At 40.1% G+C, this 27559-nt stretch overlaps 1 protein-coding gene across 1 annotated transcript in view; it reads right to left on the bottom strand.

Annotated features, from left to right (window-relative positions):
* Positions 1–1055: 1055 nt before the first annotated feature.
* Positions 1056–27559, bottom strand: part of LOC309615334 (short-chain dehydrogenase/reductase family 16C member 6-like) — a 37633-nt gene continuing 11129 nt past the window's right edge. Inside the window, 5 exon segments of the mRNA XM_082364816.1 lie at positions 1056–3632; positions 5549–5674; positions 19275–19419; positions 19981–20080; positions 27093–27224. Of these exon segments, the coding sequence (XP_082220942.1) occupies positions 3563–3632; positions 5549–5674; positions 19275–19419; positions 19981–20080; positions 27093–27224 (573 nt within the window). The 3' untranslated portion in view covers positions 1056–3562.

Here is a 27559-nt window from a genome sequence, read left to right as displayed (position 1 = left end):
TTATCCTTGAGCTTGTGTGCTGTGAGTTGAGTTTGATAGGACAGCAGAGCGTGTGCATGGGCACATACGGTAAGCAGGTAGCTGTGTGCACGCAGGGCTGTGGTCCAGCTCCGCCCACATGCACAGCGGCTGGTGCACACAGAGATGACTCTGAAGGCATGTGCTTTTGCTGTGGGGCAGTTTGGGGTGCACAGGGCCCAAGAAGGTGGCTGGGCCTGGACCTGGCCTGGTGGTGGCCGCAGGGGATAGAGGGCTCCACACGGGGGCAGTGCCAAGACCCAGGGTGGAAGGCTGGCTTGTCCTTTGTCCCCAGAGCCTGTCCCTGAGGCATCCACACGAATCTGAACTCTCCCACCTGAGCACCAGAATAGAACCTGCTGTTCTGTCTTGCCTCTTGCTTCAGGGAGGGCTTATTCATCATTCCAAGACGTTTCTGAAATTCTTTCCAGCTAACTCCTAAGGTTCATCCTAAGATGATCTTCTCTTCTAAGAAAAGATATTCTCCATTTTCTTTTTTGCTTCACTTACCTTTCATCGTTTTTCTTCCAAATTCTGCAGCTACCCTCAGATTCTCCTATTTTCCTTTTCTCTTACTGAATCTGACTAGTGAGTCAAAAGTAAGTTCAATAATTTCACAAATATTTATGCTTTGCACGTAGGTTCTCAATAAAGATTTATTACAAGAATGAGCCCTAAATAAAGATTTTCCGGATTGGAAGGAATCCAGATAATTTAATCATTAACCTCCTTTGGTTTTCAAAAATGGGAAACTTCATTTTTCAAGAGTCAAACTAAAGTCATTTTTATCTCAAGCAGGTGTTATTATTAGAAAGTTCTTTCTTATGTTAAGCCAAAAATCTGCCTCCTTTCCAGTATCAAGGAGAAGAAAAGGCTACTTTAAGAAATGAACTTACGTAAAAGAAAGTGCTCTCATTTTCCAAACCCTTGGAAGATCCTAGTCATCAATTTCAGAGCCATCACAAGCTTCTCCTATCTCTTCAGCCTGTAAATTTTTTTCAAGCATTTAATTAAAAAATGGCCAATTCATTATTAAATACTGTTTTCACATATTTTAATTTTTAACATTATTACTATTTTTTATTGCATTGGATTAGGAAAACTTTTGTAGGATGAGAGTAACTATCAAGTATAATATTATTCTGTTGCACAAATGAATCTTCACTTCTCAAAACACGCCCCTGAAGTGTTTTAAGTACAGGGAAAGGGTGAGGGGGGCCTTCACGTGTAAAGTACTAGGGTAACGGGGGTTTTGAGAACTTGGTGGAAGGAAGTAATAGAGGCGACCAAACTTTGGACACAATAATCAATTCAGTTTTGCTGCTTCTGTTGGACAGAATTCATCGTTATATATGAAAACTGGGAACAGAGTTACATGGACAGCTGTTATATATTCTCAAATTTCAAAGATACTGAAATAGGAAGAGAAAATGCAGTGCCCACCAGGAAATCTTTTTTTAGGTTCAACTAACTCCACATTCAGACTCAGGGGATAGGTACCTGCTCCAAGGTGGAGAGGAGGAGCCGGGGAGGGGGGTCCTTCCCTCAGTCCAGGTAGCACTGGGCACAGACGTCAGGAAACTTCTCAGGTGCCAGCCCCTAAATGCGACGTCCCTCCCCGTCAGGTCCTTAGAGTTCATTCACATCTCCTCTCAATCTGAAGCAAGGTACCAATCATTGGTCCTTTTCATCATGAGCAACGTTGCTTAGAAACGTATTTGACATTTGACTCTTGCCAGGTTACCAGGGGAACAGAGCTCGGATGTCAACCTAAGGGAACCTTCTCTTGAAGAAAAACAAAAGGTTGGTTAACCCTTTACCCACAATACAAATGAAAGATAACAGAGAAACAGACTATGCAGTTTCTAGATGCAGTAAACCTAGGAGATGAGAAGCCAGACTTCCAACAGTATTAAAATAGGCAAAACCAAGCCAAAGCCCCTATGTGGCTGCAAGTTGTCACAAAGATCTTGTACCTCACTTAGTGACTGTCTTATTCGCCACTGTGTTTCTAGTGGCACACATAGTAGGTACTCAGGAAATACGTGTGGAATGAATGAACAAGTGAATGCCTAAGAGACCCTCCTGAGGCCTGACAACTGAAAATAAGACGGGCCCGAATTAGAAGTAGCAGTACCCCTCTTGGCTGAGTGAAGGGGAAGGTGGTGCCCAGTGAGGGGGTGTGGACCAGTTTACTTAGAGATAAATGGCCGTTCAAAAGCCACTACTGGGGGTCAACCCAGGTAGACAAAAATATGTTAATGCTCCTTAGGCATTAAGGAAAATTTATGGAAATTTATGGAAGTTTAAGAAAAATTTAAATGGTTCTTTGAATACTTGGCTTAAGAAGGCATAGAGATGTCAAAATTTTACAAAGGTTTTACCTACAAAACTGTTAAAAGAGAACTCATTTCCTGAAAGTTATTGCACTTCGGAATTTTTATCCCTCTTTTAGTTCAAAAATTTTCTCTAGTTTGTTCATTGCAAGTTAAACTTTCTTTGCAAGAATGTAGAACTATTATGCCCCAAATAATGGGGTAAATCTTATGTATTGAGTGCTTACTTTTTGGTTAACAAACATTTACTTTACTTGATACTTCTTTTTTTTGGTTTTACCGTTACTCACTAGCTCTTGACCTGTTAGAGGCAAAGCCAGGTAGCTGTTCTGTAACTCAGCTCAAGAACATTTCCAAACTCGGAGAGTCATTTAGGAAAGTTTGCTGAGAGCTGGCAGGTGAGGTGCACATTCGAACGAGTATATACTTTTTTAAGGGCAGTGGCTCATATTGTATATACAAATCCATCAGAGTTAAGGCTACTTTATTGACTGAATTATGAAAATAAGTCTCCTCCTCAAACCAGCAGTACATAGTCTAATGTGTACTTTTTTTCTTATGGAATAAAGAAGTTAGGAATTTTTAGCATGTTCAGATGCAAACGAACATGATTAGTTGTGGACTTATTTTATCGAATAAGCAGATTCAGTCTCCCTAAGGACCTTGATGTGGTCATCCAACTCCATTAGGAATTAATAGGCAAACAGAAAAGTGTTATTTTTCTTAATTGCAAAACTAAAATGTTTCTTTACATCTGATGTTGAAAAATTATCAGCCTAAAACCCTGATTTACAAGGGCATTATTTATAAGTGCTCCTTTTCTAAAAGTATCATATACTGTCTATTTAAAAATTAAATTAGTGTCAATTTGCATTAATATGTTTTTATTAATACATTATATTCTCCGAGTTCATTGGAATGGCTGCAATGTCCTTATTTACCAGACTAAAAAGTGACAGGAAAAACTGTCAAATATATAATTTGAATGCCTAGGGAAATTATCAGTGCGCAAACCATGTCCTGGGAATTAGGCTAGCCCTTCTGAAAGCCTCAGTAATCCTTGGTAGACTGTACTGCTCTAAGCGTGAGGAAGAGCTCCAAATGGTCTGTCCTCACAACACTTGGTTTTATTACCACATTTGAGGCTTCAGCTTATAGGTGTTTCCTCTCGTTTTCAGTCTGAACTTCACCTGCTTTCTCTTGACCTGTCAAGGAAGCCACGGAAGTGTCCATTCCAATGTTTCGGCAAGGGTGATCATCATGTCTGGAGATATTATTCTAGAGAAAAGCAGAGGAAAAAAATCAGAATCCTTTAAAAGGAGTCAAAGCGACATCTTTAGGGACTTCCCTGGCGGTCCAGTGGTTAGGACTCTGTGCTTCCACTGCGGGGGGCACGGGTTCCATCCCTGGTGGGGGAACTAAGATCCTACAGGCTGCACAGCGCGGCCAAAAAACCCCCCCAAAACAAACAAAAAAAGGGACATCTTTGTAAAGATTACTTTGAATTACACGATGTGCGAGTTGTCGTGATTCACACTGTGCATGTGTCACCGTTGAGAAGGATGAACAAACACTGCATCATGTGCGCTGAGCGCAGTCTGACATCCAGGGAGCCTTGAACAGTCCCAACGCTCAGGCCACAACTTAGCCATTTTTTTTTCTTTTTTTTTGATGTGGACCGTCTTTAAAGTCTTTATTGAATTTGTTACAATATTGCTTCTGTTTTACATTTTGGTTTTTTGGCCACGAGGCATGTGGGATCTTAGCTCCCCGACCAGGGATGGAACCTACACCCCCTGCACTGAAGATGAAGTCTTAACCATTGGACCACCAGGGAAGTCCCTCCACATGTTAACTCACTGCCTTCTGTGGTAAGACTGTGTATATCCTGATCTACTAAACTAACACATGGTGGCAAAAAGTAGAAAGAAAACCAGACTGATTAAAGCAGAGTTCCTTGGGAGGGGGCAGGCAGGTAGGGCCCAGGCATCAGTTGTTTTAAGTGATTCCAGTGTACACCCAAGGTGGAGAATCATTGCTTTAGTTTCTTGAAGATAGAGGAACTGTGCCTTCAGCTGAGTTCTGCTTAGATCAGCTCAGTTCTGCTCAACTCAACTCAACTTAGCAATTATTTATTGCGTGCATATTCTGTGTTAGGTACTCAGCCTGGAGCACGGAGCAGGAAACTGTGTCCTGTCCTCAGGGAGTGTGTGCAATCTAGCAAGGAGGACAGGTATCCTACAAGCAACCCACAGGTATGGTGGGTGCTACAAAAGTCAGGGACAGATGTGAGAGTTTGCAACCTCAGGGACTTTGACCTAGTTCAGCAGCCAAGGCCGGATGAACTGGAGGTGGCGTCTTAGAATTTCCTGTGTGCCTCCCTGTTCAGTGAATGCGTGAATAAACCCACAGTTGGCAAAGATATGTTGAAGAGGGTATAAATAGTAAAGAAAGTCCTAGATTTATTAATAACATAATTTCATAATAGTGAATCACCGGTTGTGTTTTCCACTCTGCTAGTAACTTATAGCAGGGGAGGAGTATATCTGATGGTAAGAGCTTAAGATCCATAATCGGATTAAAACTTTGTTCCAGAATTTATTAGCTGTTTAATCCTATAAAAATGACTTATTCTCTTTAATCTTCACATTCCCTAAGTGTGATAAAATGCATGCAAGGCTGTTATGCAGAGTCGGGCACATATAGGCTCCTGACGAATGTTAGATGTTGTTCCAGAGAAGACAGTGGGCCTGGCCTGAATCCACCTGCAAAGACTCCAGAACTCTTAGCGTGAAGTTGCAGGTGCTCTTTTACTAAAAGCAGTGAGGAACTTGCCAAATATCCTTAATAATTTTCCGTCAACACACTCAGGTTTATTTGTCCTTTGTTTTCAAAATAGAATTTTACATTAGCTGAACTAAAAGAATTCACCAAAAAAATTGGTGTTCCATTTGTTTCTCTTGAAGTTAATAATTTGTACTCTGTAAGACCCAATAGTTTCTAAATTTTCTCAGTGTCTGGAGTAACCAAGCACAGCTAGAAACAGTCCAATAAATTACCTTTGAACTATTTAAACATTACTTTTCCTTTATCATTAAAAAGGTATGAGGTTGCTTTCTGGCAAAAGAGGAAGCAATGATGAGACAATTTGTTCACGCATAACCAAAATGATAGAGAAGTCATTATTAACTTACTGTTTAAGGAACAACACAACATGCAAAAATGTGGGCATTATCAAGTAAACCTGTTCCTCTAAAATAGCATTTAAAACTTTTGGGGCAACATTCTCGTGCTCCAGTATAGGCAGCAGAAGTAGATCCCTGGAATGAAAACAACAAAAAGTTATATTGTCAGAGTGGTATTCTTTGGCTGCCATCGTGAGCACTAATTATTAAATTTTAGATATCAAGTCATTAACTTGATAATTAATTAGACTACAGTAATTAATTAGATGTAAATAATTAGATGTCTCTAAATATGCAAACCAAATGTAAATATCAGGAACTGCCTTGTGTTTTCTCTCATGACCAACACTGGGACCAGTGCTAATACATTTAATTTTTTAGAGTGAACGCCTGGCCTTTATTGATTTTCTGCTATGTGATGGTCTACACCTATGGAAGGAACTGCTTTGAGACTTTTTTTTTTCTTTTCTCTCTTTCAGTCCAAACATCAAGCAACTGTACACTATTAAGAAGCAAAATTGCAAAATTTTATTACCAAAAGGAAAAATCTCCTGAGCATGTGTAATGTGTCTTTATTTTAGGCAGACTATTGTTACCACGTTAAGCAGACTTAGATGTTTGTGAAATCAGTTGGAGTTGAGATGGGATAAGCATGTAATAAAGCTCCCATTAGGCATTACTTTGACATTTTATACTTTTATATTATGCTTCTCTATTATTTGAACCACACTGCCTCAAAAATTCTATTTATCTCAGCTGATTATTGAAAGCTGATCGATTTCTTGTAATTAAATGTTGGTAATTAGTCTTTATATTTTTTCTCCTAAAAGTTCCTTAGAACCATAGCCTAAAGGGCTCCAACATTTATTAAAAAACAGTTTTCCAAAGAAGAAATACAAATGGCCAACATGTACATGAAATTGAGCACATGAAAAGGTGCTCAATCATGAGGGAAATGCAAAGCAAAACTGCAATGAGATATCACCTCATACCTGTCAGAATGGCTATCATCAAAAAGACAAGTGATAACAAATGCTGGTGAGGATGTGGAGAAAAGGGAATCCTTGTGCACTGTTGGTGGGAATGTAAATTGGTGCAGCCGCTATGGAAAACCATATGGTGGTTCCTCAAAAAATTGAAAATAGAGCTACCATATGATCCAGCAATTCCACTTCTGAGTATAAATCCAAAGGATTTGACATCAGGATCTTGTAGATATATCTGCACTCTCATGTTCATTGCAGCATTATTCACAATAGCCAAGATATGGAAACATCCTAAGTGTCCATGGGTGGATGAATGGATAAAGAAAATCTGGTGTGGATAAAGAAAATCCACATACACAGTGGAATATTATTCAGCCATGAGAAGGAAGGAAATCCTGCCGTTTGTGACAACTTGGATGAAACTTGAGGGCATTATGAAAAGTGAAATAATCAAGGACAAACACTGTATGATATAACTTGTACGGAGAATCTAAAAGAGCTAAATTCATAGAAACAGAGAGCAGAGTGGTGATTACCAAGAGCTGGAGGTTGGGGAAATGGGGAGATATTGATCAAATGGTACAAACTTCCAGTTATAGTATTAACAAGTTCTGGGGATCTAAAGTACAGCCGTGATTATAGCTAACAATATTTTGTTACATACTTTAATGTAGCTAAGAGAGTAGATCTTTTCTTTTTTTTTAACTCATTTGTGGGTTTAAAAAAAAAAAATTAATTAATTAATTAATTTTTGGCTGTGTTGGTTCTTCATTTCTGTGCGAGGGCTTTCTCTAGTTGCGGCAAGCGGGGTCCACTCTTCATCGCGGTGCGCGGGCCTCTCACTATCGTGGCCTCTCTTGTTGCGGAGCACAGGCTCCAGACGCGCAGGCTCAGTAGTTGTGGCTCACGGGCCCAGTTGCTCCGCGGCATGTGGGACCCTCCCAGACCAGGGCTCGAACCCATGTCCCCTGCATTAGCAGGCAGACTCTCAACTACTGCGCCACCAGGGAAGCCCCCAAGAGAGTAGATCTTAAATATTCTCACCACAAAAAAGAAATGGTAATTATGTGATGAGATGGAGGTGTTAGCTAATGCTATGGTGGTAATCATTTTGCAACATATAAATGTATCAAATGAACACATTTGTACATCTTAAACTCACACAATTTTATATGATGATTATGTCTCAATGAAGCTGGAAAAAATATAATCTACACATCATTGTTCATTTCATACTCTACCATTTAGGATTATTCATCTTTCTTTTTCTAGAGACTTTGTTTTTACCTTTTATGAACTTAGGAACTCCAAGTTTAGAAGGGTCATCATTTAATATCACTGTTTTCATTGGCTACCATACCACCTCCTCTTGGCTGGTCACATTTATTCTGTGATCTTGACCCTCTAGCTTTAGAGACTAGTGTTCTGTTAAGTTGTCAGAAAAAGTTTCTTAGCAAATGCAAAGGTCTCATTTCTGATTTTATCATTTGAAACTCTTCCTGCCATTCACGGCTGTCCTTTCCAACCAGATATACTTTATCCGCTTTGTTGACTGCTTAATTCCAGAGCTTTTAAACTCTTCTGTGTAGAGTTCTTTTGTAGACACACTTCCTTCAAATTTTCTAGAAGTCTATTTCCAATAATACTACATTTCCCCTTTATGGCCATTCCTTCAGCTAATATGAATTTTTAATTCATTATTTTATTTAAAATATTTATTATAAAGAATTTCAAAGAAACAAAAGTAGAAGAGTATAATGAACAGTGATGTGATGGTAAATGGTGAACAATGGTTCCTCTGGGGGGAAAAATGTATTTATGGTTTCTAACCTCACCTGACTTTACTCTCTACTTTGCTCACTGTGCTAAGACACAGCAGCTTTCTTTCAGGTTCTTAAGAATCCCCATTTTTTTCTGATCTCAAGGGCTTTGTGCAGGGTACCTAGATGCTCTTCCCACTTGCTCTTTACCTAGTTAATTCCTACTTATCTGACTTTTGGGTCTCAGTTTTCTTTTCTTTCCTTTTTTTTTGGCTGCTCTGTGTGGCATGTGGGATCTTAGTTCCCCAACCAGGGATCGAACCCATGCCCCCTGCAGTGGAAGCGTGGACTGCCAGGGAAGTCGCCAGGTCTCAGTTTTCAATGTCACTTCCTCTGAGAAACTATCACTGACTACCCCTCCCCATTCTAAAGTATATGTCCTTTATTCTCTCTCATAACACCTTTTTTCTTTTATATCACTTAATCACATATTATTATCAATTCTTACTAATATTGTTATTTAAATAATAATGTTAGAACAAAGAAGTAGAGAAAATAATTCTTAAAGAGGAAACTTACTGCAATATAACAAAGGTCATATATAAAGTCCAGAGCTAATATCATATTCAATGGTGAAAAGCTGATAGCTTTTCCTCTAAGATCGGGAAGAAGACAAGGGTGCCCACTCTCAGCACATTTATTCAACATAGCACTGGAAGTCCTAGCCAGAGCAATTAGTCAAGAAAAAGAAATAAAAAACATCCAAATAGGAAAGGAAGAAATAAAACTGTCACTATTTGGTGGATGACATGATATTATATATAGAAAACTGTAAAGAATCCTTCAAAAAACTGTTAGTACTAATAAATGAATTCAGTAAAGTTGCAGGATACAAAATCAATATACAAAAATTAGTTGTGTTTCTATACTCTAACAATGAACTATCAGAGGGAGAAATTAAGAAAATAATCTTATTTACAATTGCATCAAAAAGAATAAAATACCTAGGAATAAATTTATGTTGCATTTATGTTGCCTCTTTGAAATTGCCTACTTTATTATCTTTACTGGCACTTTGTGTGTGTGTGTGTGTGTGTGTGTGGATTAAAATTATTCTCTATTGTCACTTTCAGTGTAAAGAACTTTCTTTAGTATTTCTTGTAAGGTGAGGAGCTAGCAACAAATGCTTTCAGTTTTTGTTTTGCCTTGAATTTTTACTTAATTTTTGCCTTGTTATGCCTTCATTTTTTGAAACATTGTTTTGCTGAGTATAAGATTCTTTGCTGACAGTTTTTTCCTTTAAGATGTTAATTGTACTTGAGTTCCCTTGTACATGAGTCATTTTTCCTCTCGCTTCTTTCTTTTTGTTTTTGCTTTCTTTTCTTTTTGTTTTTGTCTTACAACATTTTGAATATATGATGTGTCCGGTGTGTAACTCCTTGAGTTTATCCTACTTGTAGTTCATTTAGCTTCTTAACTATGTAAATTAATATTTTTCATTAGATTTGGGAAGTTTTCAGCCATCATTTCTTTGAATATTTTTTCTGGTCTTTTCTCTCATTTCTTTTTTTTTTTTTAAACATCTTTATTGAAGTATAATTGCTTTACAATGGTGTGTTAGTTTCTGCTTTATAACAAAGTGAATCAGTTATACATATACATATGTTCCCATATCTCTTCCCTCTTGCATCTCCCTCCCTCCCACCCTCCCCATCCCACCCCTCTAGGTGGTCACAAAGCACCGAGTTGATCTCCCTGTGCTATGCGGCTGCTTCCCACTAGCTATCTATTTTACATCTGGTAGTGTATATATGTCCATGACACTCTCTCACCCTGTCACATCTCACCCCTCCCCCTCCCCATATCCTCAAGTCCATTCTCTAGTAGGTCTGTGTCTTTATTCCCGTCTTGCCACTAGGTTCTTCATGGCCTTTTTTTTTTTTTCCTTAGATTCCATATATATGTGTTAGCATACTGTATTTGTTTTTCTCTTTCTGACTTAACTTCACTCTGTATGACAGATTCTAACTCCATCCACCTCATTACAAATACCTCCATTTCATTTCTTTTTATGGCTGAGTAATATTCCATTGTATATATGTGCCACATCTTCTTTATCCATTCATCTGTCGATGGACATTTAGGTTGCTTCCATGTCCTGGCTATTGTAAATAGAGCTGCAATGAACATTTTGGTACATGACTCTTTTTGAACTATGGTTTTCTCAGGGTATATGCCCAGTAGTGGGATTGCTGGGTTGTATGGTAGTTCTATTTGCAGTTTTTTAAGGAACCTCCATACTGTTCTCCATAGTGGCTGTATCAATTTACATTCCCACCAACAGTGCAAGAGTGTTCCCTTTCCTCCACACCCTCTCCAGCATTTATTGTTTCTAGATTTTTTGATGATGGCCATTCTGACTGGTGTGAGATGATATCTCATTGTAGTTTTGATTTGCATTTCTCTAATGATGAATGATGTTGAGCATTCTTTCGTGTGTCTGTTGGCAATCTGTATATCTTCTTTGGAGAAATTTCTTTTTAGGTCTTCTGCCCATTTTTGGATTGGGTTGTTCGTTTTTTTGTTATTGAGCTGCATGAGCTGCTTGTAAATCTTGGAGATTAATCCTTTGTCAGTTGCTTCCTTTGCAAATATTTTCTCCCATTCTGATGGTTGTCTTTTGGTCTTGTTTATGGTTTCCTTTGCTGTGCAAAAGCTTTTAAGTTTCATTAGGTCCCATTTGTTTATTTGTGTTCTTATTTCCATTTCTCTGGGAGCTGGGTCAAAAAGAATCTTGCTGTGATGTATGTCATAGAGTGTTCTGCCTATGTTTTCCTCTAAGAGTTTGATAGTGTCTGGACTTACACTTAGGTCTTTAATCCATTTTGAGTTTATTTTTGTGCATGGTGTCAGGGAGTGTTCTAATTTCATACTTTTACATGTATCTGTCCAATTTTCCCAGCACCACTTATTGAAGAGGCTGTCTTTTCTCCACTGTATATGCTTGCCTCCTTTATCAAAGATAAGGTGACCATATGTGCGTGGGTTTATCTCTGGGCTTTCTATCCTGTTCCATTGATCTATATTTCTGTTTTTGTGCCAGTACCAAACTGTCTTGATTACTGTAGCTTTGCAATATAGCCTGAAGTCAGGGAGCCTGATTCCCCCAGCTCCATTTTTCGTTCTCAAGATTGCTTTGGCTATTCGGGGTCTTTTGTGTTTCCATACAAATTGTGAAATTTTTTGTTCTAGTTCTGTGAAAAATGCCATTGGTAATTTGATAGGGATTGCATTGAGTATGTAGATTGCTTTGGGTAGTAGAGTCATTTTCACAATGTTGATTCTTCCAATCCAAGAACATGGTATATCTCTCCATCTATTTGTATCATCTTTAATTTCTTTCATCAGTGTCTTATAATTTTCTGCATACAGGTCTTTTGTCTCCTTAGGTAGGTTTATTCCTAGATATTTTATTCTTTTTGTTGCAATGGTAAACGGGAGTGTTTTCTTAATTTCACTTTCAGATTTTTCGTCATTAGTGTATAGAAATGCAAGAGATTTCTGTGCATTAATTTTGTATCCTGCTACTTTACCAAATTCATTGATTAGCTCTAGGAGTTTTCTGGTAGCATTTTTAGGATTCTCTATGTATAGTATCATGTCATCTGCAAACAGTGACAGCTTTACTTCTTCCTTTCCGATTTGGATTCCTTTTATTTCTTTTTCTTCTCTGATTGCTGTGGCTAACACTTCCAAAACTATGTTGAATAATAGTGGTGAGAGTGGGCAACCTTGTCTTGTTCCTGATCTTAGTGGAAATGGTTTTAGTTTTTCACCATTGAGGACGATGTTGGCTGTGGGTTTGTCATATATGGCCTTTATTATGTTGAGGAAAGTTCCCTCTATGCCTACTTTCTGCAGGGCTTTTATCATAAATGGGTGTTGAATTTTGTCAAAAGCTTTCTCTGCATCTATTGAGATGATCATATGGTTTTTCTGCTTCAATTTGTTAATATGGTGTATCACATTGATTGATTTGCGTATATTGAAGAAGGCTTGCATTCCTGGGATAAACCCCACTTGATCATGGTGTATGATCCTTTTAATGTGCTGTTGGATTCTGTTTGCTAGTATTTTGTTGAGGATTTTTGCATCTATGTTCATCAGTGATATTGGCCTGTAGTTTTCTTTGTGACATCTTTGTCTGGTTTTGGTATCAGGGTGATGGTGGCCTCGTAGAATGAGTTTGGGAGTGTTCCTCCCTCTACAATATTTTGGAAGAGTTTGAGAAGGATAGGTGTTAGCTCTTCTCTAAATGTTTGATAGAATTCACCTGTGAAGCCATCTGGTCCTGGGCTTTTGTTTGTTGGAAGGTTTTTAATCACAGTTTCAATTTCAGTGCTTGTGATTGGTCTGTTCATATTTTCTATTTCTTCCTGGTTCAGTCTCGGCAGGTTGTGCATTTCTAAGAATCTGTGCATTTCTTCCAGGTTGTCCATTTTATTGGCATAGAGTTGCTTGTAGTAATCTCTCATGATCTGTTGTATTTCTGCAGTGTCAGTGGTTACTTCTCCTTTTTCATTTCTAATTCTATTGATTTGAGTCTCCTCCCTTTTTCTCTTGATGAGTCTGGCTAATGGTTTATCAATTTTGTTTATCTTCTCAAAGGACCAGCTTTTAGTTTCATTGATTTTTGCTATTGTTTCCTTCATTTCTTTTTCATTTATTTCTGACCTGATCTTTATGATTTCTTTCCTTCTGCTAGCTTTGGGGTTTTTTTGTTCTTCTTTCTCTAATTGCTTCAGGTGCAAGGTTAGCTTGTTTATTCGAGATGTTTCCTGTTTCTTGAGGTAGGCTTGTATTGCTATAAACTTCCCTCTTAGCACTGCTTTTGCTGCGTCCCATAGGTTTTGGGTCATCGTGTCTCCATTGTCATTTGTTTCTAGGTATTTTTTGATTTCCCCTTTGATTTCTTCAGTGATCACTTTGTTATTAAGTAGTGTATTGTGTAGCCTCCATGTGTTTGTATTTTTTACAGATCTTTTCCTGTAATTGATATCTAGTCTCATAGCATTGTGGTCAGAAAAGATACTTGATACGATTTCAATTTTCTTAAATTTACCAAGGCTTGACTTGTGACCCAAGATATGATTTATCCTGGAGAATGTTCCATGAGCACTTGAGAAAAATGTGTATTCTGTTGTTTTTGGGTGGAATGTCCTATAAATATCAATTAAGTCCATCTTGTTTAATGTATCATTTAAAGCTTGTGTTTCCTTATTTATTTTCATTTTGGATGATCTGTCCATTGGTGAAAGTGAGGTGTTAAAGTCCCCTACTATGATTGTGTTGCTGTCGATTTCCCCTTTTATGGCTGTTAGTATTTGCCTTATGTATTGAGGTGCTCCTATGTTGGGTGCATAAATATTTACAATTGTTATACCTTCCTCTTGGATCGATCCCTTGATCATTATATAGTGTCCTTCTTTGTCTCTTGTAATAGTCTTTATTTTAAAGTCTATTGTGTCTGATATGAGAATTGCTACTCCAGCTTTCTTTTGATTTCCATTTGCATGGAATATCTTTTTCCATCCCCTCACTTTCAGTCTGTATGTGTCTCTAGGTCTGAAGTGGGTTTCTTGTAGACAGCATATATATGGGTCTTGTTTTTGTATCCATTCAGCCAGTCTGTGTCTTTTGGTGGGAGCATTTAATCCATTTACATTCAAGAAAATTATCGATATGTATGTTCCTATTCCCATTTTCTTAAATGTTTTGTGTTTGTTATTGTAGGTGTTTTCCTTCTCTTGTGTTTCTTGCCTAGAGAAGTTCCTTTAGCATTTGTTGTAAAGCTGGTTTGGTGGTGCTGAACTCTCTCAGCTTTTGCTTGTCTGTAAAGGTTTTAATTTCTCCATCACATCTGAATGAGATCCTTGCTGGGTAGAGTAATCTTGGTTGTAGGTTTTTCTCCTTCATCACTTTAAGTATATCCTGCCACTCCCTTCTGGCTTGCAGACTTTCTGCTGAAAGATCAGCTGTTAACCTTATGGGGATTCCCTTGTGTGTTATTTGTTGTTTTTCCCTTGCTGCTTTTAATATGTTTTCTTTATATTTAATTTTTGACAGTTTGATTAATGTATGTCTTGGCGTGTTTCTCCTTGGATTTTCCTGTATGGGACTCTCTGTGCTTCCAGGACTTGATTAACTATTTCCCTTCCCATATTAGGGAAGTTTTCAACTATAATCTCTTCAAATATTTTCTCAGTCCCTTTCTTTTTCTTTTCTTCTTCTGGGACCCCTATAATTCGAATGTTGGTGCGTTTAATGTTGTCCCAGAGGTCTCTGAGACTGTCCTCAGTTCTTTTCATTCTTTTTTCTTTATCCTGCTCTGCAGTAGTTATTTCCACCATTTTATCTTCCAGGTCACTTATCCGTTCTTCTGCCTCAGTTATTCTGCTATTGATCCCATCTAGAGTATTTTTAATTTCATTTATTGTGTTTTTCATCGTTGCTTGGTTCCTCTTTAGTTCTTCTACGTCCTTGTTAACTGTTTCTTGCATTTTGTCTATTCTATTTCCAAGATTTTGGGTCATCCTTACTATCATTATTCTGAATTCTTTTTCAGGTAGACTACCTATTTCCTCTTCATTTGTTAGGTCTGGTGTGTTTTGACCCTGCTCCTTCATCTGCTGTGTGTTTTTCTGTCCTCTCATTTTGCTTATCTTACTGTGTTTGGGGTCTCCTTTTCACAGGCTGCAGGTTCGTAGTTCCCGTTGTTTTTGGTATCTGTCCCCAGTGGCTAAGGTTGGTTCAGTGGGTTGTGTGGGCTTCCTGGTGGAGGGAACTAGTGCCTGTGTTCTGGTGGATGTGGTTGGATCTTGTCTTTCTGGTGGGCACGTCCACGTCTGGTGGTGTGTTTTGGGGTGTCTGTGGCCTTATTATGATTTTAGGCAGCCTCTCTGCTAATGGATGTGGCTGTGTTCCTGTCTTGCTAGTTGTTTGGCATAGGGTGTCTAGCACTGTAGCTTGCTGGTCGTTGAGTGAAGCTGGGTCTTGATGTTGAGATGGAGATCTCTGAGAGATTTTCGCCGTTTGGTATTACGTGGAGATGGGAGGTCTCTTGTGGACCAGTGTTCTGAAGTTGGCTCTCCCACCTCAGAGGCACAGCCCTGATGCCTGGCTGGAGCACCAAGAGCCTTTCATCCACATGGCTCAGAGTGAAAGGGAGAAAAAATAGAAAGAAAGAAAGAAAGAGGCTATAATATAGTGAAGTAAAATAAAGCTATTATAAAGCAAAGCTATACAGACAAAATCTCACCCAGAAGCATATACATATACACTCACAAAAAAAGGAAAAGGGGAAAAATTAATATATCCTGCTCCCAAAGTCCACCTCCTGAATTTGGGATGATTCGTTGTCTATTCAGGCATCCAACAGATGCAGGCACATCAAATTGATTGTGGAGCTTTAATCCGCTGCTTCTGAGGCTGCTGGGAGGGATTTCCCTTTCTCTTCTTTGTTCGCACAGCTCCCGGGGTTCAGCTTTGGATGTGGACCCGCCTCTGCGTGTAGGTCGCCTGAGGGCGTCTGTTCTCCGCCCAGACAGGACGGGGTTAAAGGAGCAGCTGCTTCGGGGGCTCTGGCTCACTCAGGCGGGGGAGGGAGCGGTACGGAGGAGGCGGGGCGCGCCTGCGGCGTCAGAGGCGTCGTGACGTTGCAGCAGCCCGAGGCGCGCCGTGCGTTCTCCCGGGGAAGTTGTCCGTGGCTAACGGGACCCTGGCCGTGGCGAGCTGCACGGGCTCCCGGGAGGGGCGGTGTGGAGAGTGACCTGTGCTCGCACACGGGCTTCTTGGTGGCGGCAGCAGCAGCCCCAGCGTCTCATGCCCGTCTCTGGGGTTCGTGCTGATAGTCGCGGCTCGCGCCTGTCTCTGGAGCTCGTTTAGGCGGCGCTCTGAATCCCCTCTCCTCGCGCACCAGGAAACAAGGAGGTAAGAAAAAGTCTCTTGCCTCTTCGGCAGCTGCAGACTTTTCCCGGACTCCCTCCCGGCTAGCTGTGGCGCACTAACCCCTTCAGGCTGTGTTCACGCCGCCAACCCCAGGCCTCTCCCTGCGATCCGACCGCAGCCCGAGCCTCAGCTCCCAGCCCCGCCCGCCCCGGCGGGGGAGCAGACAAGCCTCTCGGGCTGGTGAGTGCTGCTCGGCGCCGAGCCTCCGTGCGGGAATCTCTCCGCTTTGCCCTCCGCACCCCTGTGGCTGCGCTCTCCTCCGTGGCTCCGAAGCTTCCCCCCTCTGCCACCCGCAGTCTCCGCCCGCGAAGGGGCTTCCTAGTGTGTGGAAACCTTTCCTCCTTCACGGCTCCCTCCCACTGGTGCAGGTCCCGTCCCTCTTCTTTTGTCTCTGTTATTTCTTTTTTCTTTTGCCCTACCCAGGTACGGGGGGAGTTTCTTGCCTTTTGGGAGGTCTGAGGTCTTCTGCCAGCGTTCAGTGGGTGTTCTGTAGGAGCAGTTCCACGTGTAGATGTATTTCTACTGTATCTGTGGGAAGGAAGGTGATCTCCGCGTCTTACTCTTCCGCCATCTTCTCTCTGGGTCCTCTCTCATTTCTTCTGTTACTCTCTTTGTGTGTACACGGATGTGATTAAAGGTGGCCCAGATTTCTCTGAGGCTCTGTTCATCTTTCTTCATTTTATTTTCTCTTTTTTCTTCTGGTTGCATACTCTCTGTTCATCTGTCTTCGAGTTCACTCATTTTTGTCTGCCAGCTCAAATCTACTGTTGAGCGGCTCTAGTGGATCTTTCTTTTCAGTTACTTTTCTTTTCCACTCCCAAATTTACATTAGTTCTTTTCCATTCACAAATTTACACTTGCTTCTTTTTAAAAAAATCTATATTTATTGATTAATATTTGATGTAACATTGTCATCATACTTTCTTTCCATTTTAAAAATATGGATTCCTTTAGATCTTTGAATGTATTTATAATAGCTGCTTCGAAGTTAGTCTGCTAAGTCCAACATCTGCATCCTTTTCAAGGTAATTTCCACTGCCTACATTTTTTCCTTATGTATTGGTCACACTTTCCTGTGTCTTTGTGTATCTTATACTTTTTGATTAAAAAGTAAATATTTTAGGTGATATATTGTAGCAACTCTGGATAACAGTCCTGCATGGTTGTTTGCTTGTTTATTTACTCAGTCACTTGGCTGAACTAGTTCTGTGAGGTCTGTCTTTCCTGCAATGTGTAGCTTCTGATGTCATTCTTGAGAGCTCCAACCTGGGCATGCATACAGCCTTCCTGACTGTCAGGGATAACTGTGGTTTTAGCCAGGCAATCTTTTACTGTCTCTTTCTCTTAAGCCTTTAACTGGCCTGCCTCTGTTTGTATCACATCCAGCTCTCATGCTCTAATTTGCTAGCTGGTTGTGCTACTTTTTTTTGGATGATGCTCTGATCTATGGTCTTAGCCAGTTGAAGCTGGGTTCCATGGCAGAGGCAGAGAGATGCCAGTTTTTGCTGCTGACTATGACCCTTGCCTGTCAGAATCTCTGTGTTACGAAGCAGGAGTTGGGTGTAATGAGAAACTGACTCTTCCCTGGCTTTCCCACGGGAATTGTCCCTATCAAACAGGACCTGGGGGGATGGCAGGAAGTAGTGCTGTCACCCAGCTGCTGTTACTAGCCTGTATGGATCTCCCACAACTCAGAACCTGGGAGGTTTGGATCTGCCAATTTTTACTGTCTGGTAAGTCTACCCAAAATAGGTCTTCTGCCACATGACTGCTGATATTACTGGTGCGGCTCTCCAACAACAAAGAGCTGTTGTAGAAAGAGGAATTGCTCTCTTCACCAAGAGCCTCTCCCCAGATCTTTCTTACCCAGTGGGAGTTGGGGGTGGAGGAACAAACACTGTCTGGATGAGTCTATCCTTTCAATACAGGCCTTCTACAGAAAATGGGATCTCCAGTAGTCACCTGCTACCAAACTGCCCAGAGGAGTTCTTCCACTCCAGGGACTGAGGATATGGGAGTTGCCACTGGTTGCCAAGCCCCTGAAGCAGTTATTCTAAGAGGCAGAGCTGTGGGTGGGTGGGTGTAGTCCCTAGCCCCAGTGCCATGGCCTCTCAGTGTTCTTACTGAATTTCCATAGATTTTGTTAAATAAATACTTCCCAATGCGTTGCATGCCCTTTGGTCGATCTCCAAAGATTTTAAATGATTGTCTTTGCTAATTTTGACTTGCATAGTAGATGTTTCTTTGGGAGAGATTTTCCCCTGCTATACTCTGTCAACTCCACCACCTGTTTTGGCACTTTCTATTTAATGTTATGGTTTCACTAGACTCTAAATAACCTCATTGCTTTTTAGATGGGCTATTTGTTGGCTGTCTCTGTTTCCTACAAATATAGTTGATTGATAGCATTTGGTTCATGTCAATCCCCTTTTTAATAATTGTAATGACTACACTTGCCCTAGGTCATGTTTATGCTTTTTAACATACTCTACTGATTGGCTCCTTTGTGTAAAAGCCTTTGTATTTCATTTGCATCCTCATTTGGCTGTTCTACCAAATGTAAACTTTATATCAAAATATCATTTCCCTAAACTTCCCCACATATATTAATCAATCTTTCAAAATATTTTATCTTTTGGATGATTTTTACTTCAATATTTTTTTTAGAAAAGAAATTATCTTCTCAACACTACAATGGTAAATATTTTAATAACTTCTCACTACCAACTTTTCTGTTGCATTGTGATATTCTGATTAACAATTTAGGTTTATGTTTTCACAATAACATATGCTCATAACCGTATTATTATCCTTAAATTGAATAAACTCATTAATTTAATATATATTGAATGTTTTCTTTTGCTAAATTAGGCATTCAAATCATTTCTTTTGTTTTACTTTTCATATTTCAAAACTTTAAAATGAAAAGATGATCATTGACATATATTGGAAGGGCAAAGATTACTGTAAGAGTACACTTACTTGGTTGTACAGCCGTCAAACATTCCAGTGTTGACAAAATATGGGCAAACAATGGTGGCTTTAACGTTACTTTTTTGTAGTAGTCTTAGTTCAAGGTAGAGAGATTCTGCAAAGCCAAAAGCTACAAATTTGCTTGCACAATAATCTGAAACAAAGTGAAGAGCTGTTAGTAATAGAATTTGACAAGTTAATTTATGGAATTATTTTAAAAACTGTAACTCCCTCCCCTTTCTCTGGCTTATTTTGGGGGCAAAACAACTCTGTTAAAGTCATTTTTGTGGCCACTCTACTCCTGTATCTCCACACTACATACCCAACAACAAAATGAAAACTATTTCAATTTCTCTTAACCCAAGAAGACTACTGAGCCAATTGGTACATTCTTCTCTTTGTTTTTTAAACAGACGAGAATATCTTCCCTTACCACTGCCATTTTAAATAGAGGAGTGGAACAGCAACATGAATGGACCTAGAGAGGATCATACGAAGTGATGTGAGCCAGACAGAGAAAGACAAACATCATACGATATCACTTATATGTGGAATCCACATTTGGGAAATGGGAAGCAGTCCTGGCATTAGAAATAGAGCCAAATGTACTGGAGATTTCTCCTTGGTGCAGGAAGAGTTCTCTGTACCTTGGAAGAGTCCTAATTTCTGGGTGCTATAAACTGGGGAATTCAAAGGCACATGGTGAAGTACTCACCCGATAGTCCATTGATACCAACTACTCCTGCTATACTTGAAATACAGACTAAGTGACCATGGTTAGCTTTAAGCATGGCAGGAAGGAAGGCCTTACAAGTCTGGAGGATATAAATACACTGTGTCAATATTCTTTATTCATTTATTATTTTATTTGCTCAATTAGCATGTGATCAATGTACAGGTTCACTTAATAAGTATTTATTGAACACTTACGATGTGTTAGATTCTGTGGCAGTGCAAAATAGTCACTGGTACCGTGGAGTCACGGTTCTCAAGGATCTTAACATTTATTATGTGTTAATCTAAAAGAGATACTATTTGACTTGATTTTGCTTTTAAGTAAACTATACCAATTGAATTAAATCAACATTTTACATCTAGAGTTTGCTAAAATAGAACCCCCAAACTTAAAACCTATTGTTTTCTAGTCTGTAGAGCTCTTCCGTGTAGTCTTCAGCAATTTGTATTAAAGTTTGATCACGGTCACCTTCCTGGCTTTACCCTAAGTAAGATTTCCCTCTCACTCCAATGGATGTATTGGCAGAATGGGAAAAACTGCTCAAGGAAAGTTGAGTTCCAATGCAAGGAAAATGTGCTCTGGAAAACAAAAGTGCTTTGGCATTGTCTACAATGATTAGATACATTCTTAGCTATTTTGGCAAAATTGAATCATTTATCCTCAAGTAAGGTATTAATTCAGTGTTCTAAGTCCCCACGCCATGGAAAATCCCAGTTCCCTAATCCCTGTAGTTCTCTCAGGGAACTTGTTCACTCTTTCTTCCCCTAATACTGGGCTCTTTAATCTAACTTCTGTTGGGAAACATTATCCAAAACTTGAAATAAGGCAAAGAGATAACTGAACGACTTTCAACATGCTGGGGCAATTTCTAATAATCTTGCCTGAGGTTTATATAACTCCCTTAGCAATGTAACTTTGACTAATAGTTATTAGAACCCAGAGGTCTCACAATCCTGTAAAATTGGAGGTTAACATGTAGAAAATGAATAGGTGTGATTTTTTATTTTTGATCTAATAGAAAAGATAATCCCAGAGTTAAGTGTTTAGTGATCTTATTTCAGCATTCTTTTTCATTATCTATATAAATCCAAACTCCTCACATCATCAATTTATCAGCAGTATTATTCTTCTGGTTTTCTCATAAATGAGTTAAACAAAACCTTGACAGTTAATGCTTTCACCATCTAGTTCTAAGAGGTTTATGATTTTTTTAAAATAAATTTATTTATTTTATTTTTGGTCGCATTGGGTCTCCGTTGTGGTGTGCGGGCTTATTGCGGTGGCTTCTCTTGTTGTGGAGCACAGGCTCTAGGTGCACAGGCTTCAGTAGTTGTGGCTCGTGGGCTCTAGAGGGCAGGTTCAGTAGTTGTGGTGCACAGGCTTAGTTGCTCCGCGGCATGTGGGATCTTCCCAGACCAGTGCTCGAACCCGTGTCCCCTGCCTTGGCAGGCGGATTCTTAACCACTGCACCACCAGGGAAGCCTGAGATTTATGATTTTTAACAATGTCAGAGTTTTGCATTAAGAGTTTTGGAGAGTCTGCCAAGGTGTGCTTATATACAAGGAACAGGTAGAACACAAAAGCAGCTACTGGATCAAAGAATATCACCTTTGCTTTTGAGATCTTTTGAGTCTCACTAACCTTTCTCAGGACTGCTGAACTGATGGGTGAGTTTCTGCTTAGATGCAGACAATTGGTCTCTTTTGACAGTTCACGTCCAAGTGTGGTGGCATTTTATATGTCTGTCTCTTGGGTGTCCCATTTGTTGTAAGATTCGGTTTTTCTTATGCAAAAGTCTAATTACTGAACTTCCTAAATTTTTTCACCCTGGTTATGGGTCAGATAAGTTATTACTGCTTTCATAAAGTATCTCAGGTAATGAAGGCAAATATGTGCTCAGTTAAACTGAATTACAACAAATGATGACTTTACTGTTAAAAAAAAAAAGAATTGGTATTTTTGAACTTCAGACAGGTTTCCCAATTGTTTGAACTTAGTCTCTCCACCTGCATTGTCTTTTACAATTTTTAAAAATTATCTTTTTGACAGCCTTTTAATATCACCAGTGATTGTGTTACTCCGTAGTGTCACCTTAAATGACTTCAAGGCTTTAGAAGAATATTAAGTTGGGTAAGTTTATGAGAAATATTTGGCTTCCCATAAAATTTTAAAAGAAGTTAAAATTCATAGAGCAAAGGTATGGAGTAACCCAGAACCGTGTGGTGTGGATGAGGAGTATCGCTTGCCATTTCAGTAAACAAAGGATGCTGCAGCCATCAAACCATCTGTCACTGCAGCCGCCCCCCAACTCCGCACCCTGAGGGGATTCAGGATGGAGAAAAGCAGGATACTGGTCCTAGATGGTTAAGGTGCATACCAAAGGAATGATCTCAATAAGCCCAGACTCTTGCATCTTCCCATATAGAGAAAAGCACTAAATTCATTAACTTGAGATGTCTGGTTTTCTTTAACTATAATCTTTTGATGTTCTAACTACTTTTTCTTTTTTGTGTTTTTTTTTTTTTTTTGGAAAAAACTCCTATTTACCCTGGCTCCTCCTTCATCTCTTTGGAATAGTCCCTCAGAGCTCTCTGAGAGTCTGTCTCCCGGCTTAAGTCCTCAGTATATTCACTGAATAAAACATAATTCTCAACTTTTAGGTTGTGCATTTTTTTTTTCAGTCAACAGTGGCTTGTTTTTTAAAGCTTGAATAGAGAAAGTCAGTTCAGTGTGGCACATACCTTATCTTCTAACATGACATAAGTTTAAGTATATTTTAAAGTTATGGTTGAAAGCTAAAAATGATATTTCTATATGTATATTTTATGGAGAGATATGCTCTGGGGATTTGTTTGCTGAGATAGTTATGTATTACACCCCTGTAGAGGTTTCTACTTTCTTCAGTTGATATTTTGGTTACTGAAATAATCAGATCCACTCAGTTTTATCCTCAGTAGGAAGGCTCCAGACTCCCGTCATCTTGCCTGAAGGCTCTGGTGCTACAAGCCAGGCACTGGGTCTTGTGGAACACACCACATCACAGGACACTCTAAAAGTCACACTGGAGGGACTTCCCTGCTGCATAGTCATTAAGAATCTGCCTGCCAATGCAGGGGACACGGGTTCGAGGCCTGGCCCTGGAAGATCCCACATGCCGCGGAGCAACTATGCCCGTGCGCCACAACTACTGAGCCTGTGCTCTAGAACCCGTAAGCCACAGCTACTGAGCCCGCATGCTGCAACTACTGAAGCCCGCGCGCCTAGAGCCCGTGCTCCGCAACAAGAGAAGCCACCGCGATGAGAAGCCCACGCACCGCAACGAACAGTAGCTCCCGCTCGCTGCAACTAGAGAAAGCCCTCGTGCAGCAACAAAGACCCAACACAGCCAAAAATAAATAAATAATAAATAAATAAATTTATTAGAAAAAATCAGTCCTACAATTCAAATATTAAAAAAATAATAAAAAAAAATAAAAATAAATAAATAAGTCACACTGGAAAGGGCTGCCTCAAGGAGCCGACTCACTGGTACAGCTGACATAGCCACTGTGAGGTGACCCTCAGAAGGCCACACCAGGGGCTGAATCAGGTCCCTTCAGCCTCTTTAGTGCAGGGACGGTTGACAGTCTGAAAGCAGTCTCTTACCAGGCTCCAGCAGAACAGAAATAATTATGTGGGGCTGGATTATACAGTCAATGAGGGAAATCTAAATATGGTCAACGTTCTATTTTCTGAGGGGCACATGAAGAAGTCCTTTTCTTTTCTTCTTGGTCTATTTCTAATCCTCAATTAAGGACGCTAACTTATGCAAGCTGCAATTTAACTCTCTTTGAAAGGTTTCTCATTTCAACCAATAGTCTCAGAATTCTAGAAAAATATCTTATGGGGACTCCTAGCGTAGGTTATAAACGAATCGGTCCTCAGAGGAACATGAGGGTGGGGATAATAATTTTAGCTCTGGATCTGGATTTCAGATGAATGTCTTCATAATGTGCTAGGCTTAGACAAATATATGGAATGAAATTTACTTATTCTAAGTAATACATATCCAAACAATCAAGTCATTTTATAGATAGCATGAGAGATCCTAATTGCCCTTGTTCACAAACTTACTTAGGGCAGCAGGCAGATTCTATTATACTGACCAGTACTGAGTACTTCCTCTTTCATGGCCACTTATTTTCATGGGTTCAGTAAGAACCAGGTCTTTTTTTTTAAACCAGGGTACAATTGAAGAGACTTTTTTGGGAAATTAAATGGCACATTTTATTTTATTTTTTTAATTTAAAAAATTTATTGATTTTTAATAGAAATTTTTTATTGAAATATAGCTGATTTATAATGTGTTAGTTTCAGGGGTACAGCAAAGTGATTCAGTTATATATAAATATATATATTCTTTTTTTAACACTTTCTTCTATTATATTCTTCTTAGTATATCTTAGATACTAAGATATTGAGTGTAGTTCCCTGTGACTTGAAGAGATTGAGAGTGCAACCAGAGCACAGGTGTGTCATATTTAAGACTGTTTCATTTAATCATGTATGACAAGGACACTTTTTAGGGACACTGATTGTAGTTCATATGCAGAATGAATGCCTACTGAGCTGCCTTCCTGGGAAGCTGGACTAATACCTGTTCTGTGACTTTCAGAGCCCTTCCAGCCTCTTTTTTTTTTTTTTTTTTTTTTTTTCTGGCCGCACCACTAGACATGAGGGATTTTAGTTCCCCGACCAGGGATCGAACTCGTGCCCCCTGCAGTGGATGCTCAGAGTCTTAACCACTGGACCGCCAGGGAAGTCCCGCTTTTTTGGTATTAAGGAAGGTCATTTCCTGGCAGGCCAGGGATCTTGGCAGGTTTGGGGGGACCTCAAGAAGAAGGAAATCTGTCATAACTGGAAATACTGCAGGTGAAACTTGATGGAGACATTTCCTGATTTTGGTTCCCTAGCCTTGGAATACATGAGCTAATAAGAGCAGTAGAAAATAAAAAGTCCTCGGAGTTTTAGAGTGGTGAATGACGATTCCTTCCACAATCATTAATGGAAGTTGATTCTCTGGTTTTAGTGGTTGCTTAGCACCATCTCTCGCAAGATTTGGGGCATTCAACAAGAAGGCTGTGTGTGCCTATTAATATCCTTTACTGTAACTATGTACATGAACCAGACCAAATAGAATAGCAAGCATAATACAAAGGTACAAGTTCAGAGACTACAGAGGACAACAGCTTGTGCAAAGACCCCCATATGGGAAAGAGCTTGATGTGCTCTGGGGTCTCATCAGGATCCTTGGAGTGTAGGAAGCGGGCAGAAAGTAGAGAAAATGGGAGACGGGAGACAGATGAAGGAGGATGTTACGACCTCGTGTAGGGCTTACAGGCCATGATAGGTGACTGTGTGTTATTCTAAGTGCATTTGAATCCTCTGAACATTTCTGAGTGGGAGTGAGACGATTTAGTTTATGTGTTTCAAAGATCACTCTGTTCCTGCACGAAGACAGGCTCAAAGGCGCCAGTGCTGACGGGGGAAGGCCATGCTGGGCTGCTGGTGAGAGGTGACACTGGCTTGGGCCAGGGGCTGGTAGAAGGGGAGGAATGAGTGTACTTGAGCATGTTTTATGGGAAGAGCCAGGGATGTTGGAGTTAAGGGAAAGGGAGGAACCCAGGATGGCTTCTAGATCTGTGGCGTGGTTAGAAATGAGTGTGACCTAGTCTGTTTGCCAAGATGGCATTTCCCCTTCCTAAAAGAAGTTTTGGGGTGGGGTGGGCGAGCGAAAGAAATCAGTGATTTTTGCATATGTTTATGGAATACCGGTTGTATGTCAAGCACTGCGCTAGGTGCTCAGTAAATAGTGTTGGGCTCCAGTGGGGGTCCCCAGAAGGAGATGAAGAAAGTTGTTCCAAGGACCTCAGAGAGTGAGTGTAGAAGCATTGAGTAGAAAGAAGGAGGCGCCTGGGTACCTAAAGCAAACCCATCCCAAGGGCCCACCCTCAGAGACTCAGAGGGCTGAGGCGCCCTTCCTCGTGGTTCCCAAGGCCCTGGTTCCAGCCACCTGTGCTTCCTGCATCCCCATCACCGCCGGTACCTGCTCATTCCATTACAGCTCCAAGTATAAGCCCTCTCAGCGGAGACTCCCCTGGTAACTCAACCTCCTTTGAACTCCCCATCCATTTTCTAGAGTTGTGTTGTTCAGGATGGTAGCCTTTAGGCATACGTGACTATTTAAATATACATTTAAATGAATTAACTCACAGAAAATTACAAGTTTAGCTCCTCGGTTCCACTAACAACATTTCAAGTACTCAACAGCCACAAGTGACCAGTGGCTACCATATTGGGAGGCATGGAAAAAGAACACTTTCACCACAGATAGTCGTAGTGGACAACCCTGGTCTAGACACTCCAGCCCTCAAGAAAAACACTCCTGAGTTATAAATTTACTAATCTTCCTGCTGTAAAGAGTCTTTCCCTTCCCTCTTGTTTCTTCCTTCTGCAACCTTGGGCCATCTCTCAGCAGTTGAGGAACCTTGGATAAAACATTTCAACCCATTGAACTGCAGTTTCTTTATTTGTAAAATGATAATGAATATGGCATCATGACTACCATGTACAGGAAAAAACTTAGAGCAGTGCCTGGTATCCAGTAAGAGGTTAATAGATGTTGAGAATTATTCCTCCTGCCATTGTTTCCTCTGTTATGATACCCAGTGGTGCATGCATGTAAACCACCACTCTGAAAATAACCTCCTCTCTCTGCACAGACACCTCTCTCACTCATGAACAACTTTCTTGTGTAAAGGCTGTTTGTATTTTGGTAGGACGATTTCTAGCAACCTAGTGAGTCTTGGGACCAAACTAGAGATGGTAGAGGGAAGGGCCCTGCCCTGAGAATCTGGAGTAGGGCAAGAACAGGAGAAACAAAGGTTAAGTGCATGACAAGGTAAAACCTGGATAGGTTGAGAGTTCTATTTCATCTCTCAGTGGAAACTCACAAGCAGTATATTGACAGATAAATGTTTGACTAGTTGTTTATAGAAATACGTGAAATTTTCATATTTACCAACAAAAGAAAATGAAAAAGAAAGACTTACCCAGAAGTGAGACAGGGCATTTACAAGAAACGATCTTTCCACCATGTGATCTGGAGTATTGAGAAACAGCTTTGCTGTCAGGAACCCTGCATTGTTAACAAGGATGTTCACATCGCCCACTTCCCTTTTAACATGGACAGAAGCAAGGCCAACAATTCATTTGAGGTGTTACATTTTGATACTTATTATTTTTCCGGGCCATCATTTTTTCTCACTTTATTCACGTAGTTTCTTTAAACCTAGCTATTTTATCTTGCGCATAGAAATTCAGCAATTTTCAAGTAGCTTTGTGATTGATTATATTTTAAAAAACACATTGATTTGCCAACTTTGCTTAATGAATCTTTTTTTTTTTTTTGGTGCAGAGATGACCTAATATTGCCGTGTGTTTTCCCTGCCTCCTGTTTCTGTTATGTTCCTACCCTTTCCTGCCGGGGGGCTAATGCCAGGGGCGCTGCACAGTGATG

Source organism: Balaenoptera borealis (assembly GCF_965194805.1).
Source record: "Balaenoptera borealis genome assembly, chromosome: 17".
NCBI classification, from domain to species: domain Eukaryota; kingdom Metazoa; phylum Chordata; class Mammalia; order Artiodactyla; family Balaenopteridae; genus Balaenoptera; species Balaenoptera borealis.
Note: the sequence above shows the minus strand (reverse complement) of the source record. Positions and strands in the feature narration are given on the sequence as shown.